Below are 7,927 nucleotides of genomic sequence, written 5' to 3' on the forward strand. Positions count from 1 at the left end.
GGGCGCGGCCGGCCGCCTTCGAATTCCTCGATCGGGTTTTCGCCGGCGCTGGAGCCGCTGAGCATTTCACGGGCGTGTTACGAGAGGCCTTAAAGTACGTACAAGGAAAAGTTCAGCTTCGCCAGAGCCGCCTGAGGTAGCCTGACAGCTGAGCTATGTTTTCATTGCGAGAACCGTTCAAGCACAGGTGTCGTGGAGTTTTTAATGTGTGACAAACCCAAGAGCAAACCAACCCGCAACTCTGGATTGTATGGAGTCCGCCAATATAAAGAGCAATAAAATAAAAACTTGCCCTAAAACGATAACTCCTTCATTTTTGCGGGGTAACAAGAGTCTTGTTCTCAGCAGGTGACGCCTGTCAGCGCACGTCTGCGCACCAGGCCCAGGCGCTGGTGCTTCTCCTGCCTGTGACCTCCTAAGCGGGTCACCGGCACATGGCGCTGGGGGATCCTCCCTCGGAGCCCTCCTGGAGCAGCTGGCACGGGTGAAGCAACGACAGGCTGCTTTAAATATTTACCACTTCTCCTGCAGGGACCAGCACAGGCTCAGCAGGATCAAATGAACCGAGCTTTGGAATAACCTACTTTTTTCCTAAGCAGCAAGATCGTTATATAACATAAACTGAATATAGGTTGTTTCAACCTTTTCCCCTCAGTTTCTGCGACTTTTCCAGTTCACAGTAGACAGAGCAGGTGTCATCAGGAGTGTGCATACAAAACTGCATTTACGGGGGACATATCGGGAATGCAGTTCATTACAAACAGGACTTTTAGAAAGCAACTGACTGTAAACTTTTCCCATATTTGTTTCAAGAAAAATATGATCATAATAGACACTGTATTACTGAAATAGCTTCTAATTTATTTATTACCAATTACCTGATCTTGTGTCTATTATGCATATTTATAAAACTAAAATTAAGTCGAGTTCTCTCCATCTTCATGTAGGCTTTAATGACAGTGTCTTGTACTGACAATGAGGATCACATGGCCACTGTAATATTTTGCATTTCTTGAATGTTATCGCTCCATTAATTCCCTGCAGACCACTTGGACAACTAGTAAGGTTTATACATTGACCTTTGTAATGTGTCTGAAAATGAAAAGGGAATTTTCTGTAGCAGGTACCTGATTTAGATTCCAGCTGAACCGTGTTACATTCCAGATGGTCATGCAAGAATAAAAAGGTTCAAAAAACTGTGTTTAGCCTGTGCTCTCAGGTGTTACCACTGCTCTGTCATTGCAAAAGGACACCCAGTAACCAAATCTGGTAGCTGGGGACAACCATATCACGCTTACTGTTACTTATTCCTATTTATTCCGCTTGGATTCCAGCAAAAGCAACCAGCAGAGGGCTGCCCACTTTTACAGTACTCTGATGGGAGAAAATGAGGTGGATTAATGAAACCTGAAGTAAGGGAAAGTTTAGGTAACTGGAGAAACAGCAGAGCGGGTGGCATAGAAAAATACGCTAAAGATAGTCAGCTGGATTAAAACTATTTTATACCAGGTTTTGTGCATATTGCAAATCTTTTTGCAAAACCTCAAACATTTATACACTGTTGGTGAAGTTCAAACTGGAGAATAGCTGTAACGCTACAGAAAGGAGGCCTGATAACATTGGGGTTTAAGTTCAACTTACAATACAATTTAAAAGGAAATTAACAATTTACATTCCACTTATAATACATTGCTATTTACAAGATAGGTTTGGCATGAGAGGTATAACAGTATTTTTTAAAATAATATGATAAATATTTACAAGCATTTATGGTATCTCCACTTCTGAGTGGCCAAAGTCAGCTGGGAATCCCTCTTCTGCCATCGATAAACCTGGTTTACTATAATGATGCCCTCTTCAATATTCCCCACAAGGAGATACACCATGGGACGATGGGTCAGGGTCATCCTCTGCGTACAGTTTTCATTGATAAGCAGCCACTGTTGTATCATATTCTGAGTTTCATAAGGCAGGAGTGAGCCCCAGGTAACAAATTCCACTTGGCATTCAATGTTATACTCTTGGACACCAAATACTGTTCTCTTCTTGGACAGCTTTACCTTCACTGCTACGGTAAAAAAAAAAGAAACACGTAAGTCACTCTGTTTACTCAAATGCCAATAAAGTAAAAATACTGCTGTAATTTATGCTGACAGAGTATGATGAGGCCTTGTCCAGCGGCATACATTTTTGAAGTTTTTTTTAAAATAAGGTTATGTAGTAAAGAATTTTTTCCATGGAATTAGGCAACTAGGAAAAAATATTTTCACAAAAGTGAATAATGTATTTTTGCCATCACTGTGTGCGGCAGACTTTTCAGATAATTAGATACCATAAGCTGTTGGTGGCGTTCTTGCATCATGAGGCTGACCAGCTTGCCCAAGCAATTGTCCTGAAACTCACTTTGCCCGTATTAGGAACCTCTCGGCAAAACTAGCTAGTGGTGCTTGCTGATACCACCCTTTTAGGTACTAGATATAGGCATCTATCTGCCCCACTTGACTCCACCAACACTTTTTAGCATGAAATCTCTCTATACCGCTTGATCTAAAGCCAGCCAAAGTCGCTGAGAGTCTCTGCCCTGACATCAAGGGATTTGCAGAAAGTTTCTAGGGCAAACTCAAAAGCACTGCCTGTCACTCCAATAAGACAACATGAGGCAAGAATTTCTTTTACTGACAAGATTTTCTGAGTCTCTTTCAGTAAGCTATGTGTCATGAAAAAATCCTGCACACAAGTAACAGGGACACGCCATTCACTGGTAAAACACCAAAGCTTTGCTTTGGGTTTAACCGCTAATGAAAGGCAATGTGCTTATTTGGCTGCTTTTGCCAGAAATATTTTCCATGAGCATGTTGTACTACAGTGTAGCCAACTAGACAAGAACGGAAGAGCTATGTGGTGGCAAACTAGATCAGTAAGAAATCTTTCATGCAAAATAAATCCTCCTTATATTTTGATTAGAAAGACACAGTCTGAAAAAAAATCCCCTAAAGTGAAGTCAGAAGCCAAACTCTTAATCCTTTGAAATCCCAGCAGAAACTGTCACTTATTATAATCCTAATTTTGAACCATTTTAGAAGGAGAGACATTACTCTCTGTAATTGCAACAATGTTAGCAAGGACTTACCAAAATTACTGTCACAGAAAACTTGGAGAAGTCTTTTGTGGGTACAGAATTCCTCCACTTCTGGGCAGGTCTGGCAGGTAGGCTTTGGTAGGACTGGTAAGAAATTACATCATTAGTAGAAAGTCTCGTCATTATCTTTTAGAGTCTCTTGTTTAAATTTTCTTCTGCCAAAGCTGAGAGCCTACTGTTTAACGACAGGGTTGACAGAGAAAATACACAATTGTTTGGTGATAACGCAGAGGGTCTACACACTTCTCTGAAATCATGGCGAGGGCTGAAAAGGAGTTTAATTTTCCATATGTGTTCAGTCCTTGTTCAGACGGACAAGCAGCAAATAGAGTAAGAAATACAGCATTATTTTTAATACGGCTATGGTAGGTGGGAAAGGGGTTGTTAGGTGGCTGGTTCTGTCAGTGACTCTTGGTGCAGCTCCTCTGCGATGGTGAATATATGAATTTGGGTGTGCTAGCAGCAACCGAGTCCTACCACTTTCTGCAGAAATTAATAAGCCTGAGTGCATTTGAGGATTTGAACATTAATGTCATGATAACTCAGGTTTCCTGGAGGAAAATCAGATAATAAATCACCCCGACTTTTCTAAACTGATGTGAGAACCAATTCATTGTATACATATATTTATATGTGATAAGGGCCATTGATAAGTCTATAAAGAGACCTCAAAATGAATCAAACACAGTGTGTTGTTGTGGGTCTGATACTGCCCACAGCTGTGTGGGCACCTTTCTCCACTATCTAAGTGCAGAGTATTTTTTTTTTTTTTTTTTAAGCAATGCTGATTTACACCATCTGAGGTCTGCTGCAGCTGACCTGCAAGTCCTAGTGCTTCCCCCTGCCAGTGACACCAGCAGGGTGGAGCAGTACTGATGGACATGACTCCATTTACACAGCCTGTCTGGGAAGGGTGTCCCTTGGATCTCCTTGATTCTTAGGAACACAGAGCATGGCCACCCTCCCCAGTGCCATCTTCCAGCTACCTTTGTGCAAGTATTTATATTCCTTTGTAAGAGATGCCAGGCACATGTCCTCATCTGCCGGGAACCGATTGCAGTCCAGACTGTCAGGCCAAGAGTGTCCATGGCAGGTGAGCACGGGGGCACAGCTGTCACGGACGGCAACACACATACTCCTACAGGGATGGATAAACCTGTTGGCAGAGGAAATACCAGGCTGAATCAGTTAAACTCACTCACTGATAACAGAAACTATTGCAACAGCAACTTCCGTGCAAAGTACATCATCTTCGCTGATATTTAACACCCTTCTACACCCCACCAATAATTCTAGAAGTGGCAGCTGTCTGTTTATGGACTGGATTGAGCTTACAGGATTTAACGGTCACAATTTTTAAAACACTTTTATTACAGCCTAAGAAAAGCTTCAGCATGAGCCTGACTCTATTCACAATAGGTGCTTCAACCCTAAATTAACAAGAATAAAATGTCAACAGTAACAGAATAAAACATCATATAATTTGACAACAGCATTCATTTTCCCAAAGCAAACTAGAAGTTGAAGTGGAATATGTTTTTAGCACTTTTCTTCCCAATTAATACATAAAAGTTAAGAGAATTTTTTCTGAAAAAGTGGAGATCACCTTTAGATTATAATAAACATGCATTTCATTTGATCCCTGTTCTGGAAAATAAACCCTGGAGGTTTTGTACTGTGCTGTGGTACTTACGTATCTAAACAGACGGGTGCAAACACAGAGCACAGGAAGGTCCTCACGTGGGGGTGACAGTCCGTGTGCGCAAGGTGCTTCCAGGTGGTGGATTTCATGATAACCTCAGCCATGCTTGTGTGCCCCATCAGGTTGGGAAGCCTCATTTCAGAGTATCCAATCTTGTGGCACATCTCCATCTCCTTGGGTATCACCACACATTTTGTGGATAATCCGATGTCAAAGCCTGTTACCACTCTTAGGAAACCACTCACAGCAAAAACAAGTATTCTTGCTGTCAAGAACATCTTTGACTCCTAGACTGCTGAACAGGGAGCTATCAAACCCCCCAAGCATAGAGACACGCTGAAAACCTTGTGGCTTATATATCCCAAGAGCTTAATGAACTGTTGGTTATCAACTACTTATCAAATCACTCGGGACAAGACCGGGTCTTATTGCCTATTCAAGGGATTGTTGTGACAACCAGGGAGGTGGAGACAAAGTACAGAAGTATGTTCCCTAAAGACACCAATGTGGTACAGCCTTTCACGTGAGCGTCCCACAGTGTCAGCTGCTGCAGCGTGCTATGTGGAATATTAAATTTTGAAACCTAGAAGGTTTGCTATGTGCTTTCTAAAACAAATTAAGAGATCTCCCCGAAAAACAGTTGGGCAGACAAGCTGCCTCCTGGGGCTACTGTGTCTCCTTTGTTTTCAGACACTGCTGACGGGGCAGAAAAAACAGCCCAGATTGACTTATCAAGTGAAAATGTTTTGCCTGTGCTAATTGCCCATGTCCCTTCCACTGTTTTACAATGTAGAAGAGGTACTTTCTTTGGTTAAGCCCTATAAAAGAGACAGGATCCCCCTATTAACCACGTCTGGAAATTTGGATCCCTATCCTGTAACATGCTAAAGGTCCCAACTTCTACAAATGTTAATATACACCTGAAAATACAGAATTGTTTTACTGTTTGGAGTACGTGCCTATCAGATGGCTACAGAACTCGCACCTTTCATTTATTCAAGTTCAGAGGTGGATTTAATATTGTAGGACTGTTGTGGCTATCAGCAGTTATTGAGAGTGAAAAGGCAGTTATGCATGTGGAGAAACATTTTTGTTATTTGAACTTAACCTGGGTATGCTTAAAATTGCTCAAATAATGCAGTGTGTTACCTCTTTATTAATAAATTACATTAAGATGTATGAAAGCAAATTATACCAGATGTGTACTACTTCTGTTTGGAGCACAAAAAATACTTGTATTTCTTAAGTTAAAGGTTGCCAGAATTACTGACTGAGTACCTCATTACTGTGCTTATTATAGTGCAGATAAACAGCTCTCTGCTGTGGACTAGCTGGGGAATCAGTTAAGGAGACCGAGGGTCTGACTCATGGGTAGTTTACCTATTATGAATAAAAAAGTCAGATTATTAGTTAAAAGAGTTGAAGATCTGAACAAACCATTTTGTGGAAATCTTTAATTTGATTAAAATGTTCTTCCGAGTAGTTAGGGGGTTTGATTTTTATTTCAATTTCTTATTACATGATTTATTCGCAGAAATGTTTAGAAATTAATAATACGTAGGTGGATCTACTACAAAATACCTGTCTTGATTATTAGGCTAAAATAGGTATGTTCACAATAGTGAATCATCTGCCATTACCGATGCTTGACTGAAATACAGCTTTCCAGAAACAGCAGCTTTTTGCGTTTATACGTGGATTTAGCATGTTTAGTCAATATGCTGCATATCATTAACATGTTCATACCTAAATGTTAGATTATTAATCCTGGCATCTTTGAAACCAATGACAAATCCTCACTGATTCCTCCTTAGCTGTCTTCTCTACAACAAGCTACTGGGAAAATTACAGCATCTCTTTAAGTAAGTCCGAAAAAAATGCAAGGTTCCAGGAATTAAAGACATATTTAAAAGAATTGTTGGGTTTTCTTTTCATGTTTTGTTGCCAGCTCCGTGGTTTTTCCAATAAATGTGGTTTCCCTGTATCTATCACTTCAAAGCAGAGGAACTGAACACCTACCTCACCAGGCTGATTTAGGCCTGATGGTAGCATCCCTTTGCCAGGTGCCTCACGTATTCCGTAAAAAATCTGAAAAGCCTCACTGAAATTCAGTAAAAACCCTGGTTTTGCTAAATCTATGCAGATATCCCTGGGGCCACATTTTCACATAGCTGCTCTTGTTACCATTTTGCAATGAAAAGACAGCACGAAGCTGCTTGGTACAGGGAGAAGGCAGACCCACATGCCAAGCCAACAGCGCTGCTCTTTGAATGGCTCCCTGGTATCATCTGGCTCTCACACATGCTCAGAGTGAAGCCAAGGGTCTGACCCCCTCTGCGCAGGCACAGCTGCCCAATGCGCAGAGCTCAGCTCACACAGGCTCCAGAGATCTTGCAGACCCCCTGACATCTCTCACCTGAGTGTCACTTTGGCATTCAGCAACTGGAGTGAAACTGGGCTCCATATGAGTGCCCCCCTTACCCAGCAGGCTTCTGCATCCATCCACGTTGCTGGTATCTTTACCAAGTCACGCCATAATTTTAGGAAATTAACAAAATTCCTCGCTGGCCCTAATTATTTTGTAATACTTCTCTCGTGATTGATATCTGAAGTTGGTGGCAAAATCTCTGGTGCACGAAGCCCTTCTGTTGCATGTAGGGCATGGTATTACATACACATTTCTCAGTGATATTAAATATATATTATGAAAGAGTATTGAACTCTCAATTATTTAGATGTTTCTGCTTTATGACAGTCTCACAACCTACAAGGAAACTTGACTGATTTTAAACCTGACTCAACTCTGTTATGCCAGGTAAGGAGGGGTTATTGAGGTGCTGCTAACTGTGCTGGCACTGCTCTGCCAGAACGGTCCCGCGGTGCTGCTGAGGGGCCTTGCTCTGACCCTTCCTTCCATGGAAACTGCCCCGTGCTAGGCTTGTGGTGGGACGAGCTTCATCTGTACCCAAGACTAGGCATGCTGGCTCCTGCCACAAGCAGGTCTGATTTTGAGAGCTCCCCCTGGGCCACCACTGATGGACAGAACAGAGACAGGCATAATGAGAGCATGTGAGGCAAAGACGATT

General features: G+C 41.9%; 1 protein-coding gene across 1 annotated transcript; it reads right to left on the reverse strand.

Annotated features, from left to right (window-relative positions):
* Positions 1-1,757: 1,757 nt before the first annotated feature.
* Positions 1,758-5,154, reverse strand: LOC104493524 (secreted frizzled-related protein 2-like). The gene is made up of 4 exons (XM_010136221.1): positions 4,833-5,154; positions 4,126-4,295; positions 3,131-3,223; positions 1,758-2,068 (listed from the first exon to the last, which is right to left on the reverse strand). Exons 1-4 carry the CDS (start codon positions 5,117-5,119, stop codon positions 1,758-1,760), a joined length of 861 nt encoding a protein of 286 aa, XP_010134523.1. The 5' UTR covers positions 5,120-5,154.
* Between the last annotated feature and the right edge of the window lie 2,773 nt (positions 5,155-7,927).

Source organism: Buceros rhinoceros, unplaced genomic scaffold (assembly GCF_000710305.1).
Source record: "Buceros rhinoceros silvestris isolate BGI_N320 unplaced genomic scaffold, ASM71030v1 scaffold47895, whole genome shotgun sequence".
In the NCBI taxonomy this organism is placed as follows: Eukaryota; Metazoa; Chordata; class Aves; order Bucerotiformes; family Bucerotidae; genus Buceros; species Buceros rhinoceros.

Excerpts from the sequence above, each read along its gene's own strand:
- LOC104493524 (XM_010136221.1), bottom strand. The coding sequence starts at position 5,119 with ATGTTCTTGACAGCAAGAATACTTGTTTTTGCTGTGAGTGGTTTCCTA. Across the intron at positions 3,224-4,125 it reads ATATAAATACTTGCACAAAG|TCCTACCAAAGCCTACCTGC; the intron begins GTAGCTGGAAGA and ends ATTTCTTACCAG. Across the intron at positions 2,069-3,130 it reads TTTCTGTGACAGTAATTTTG|CAGTGAAGGTAAAGCTGTCC; the intron begins GTAAGTCCTTGC and ends TTTTTACCGTAG.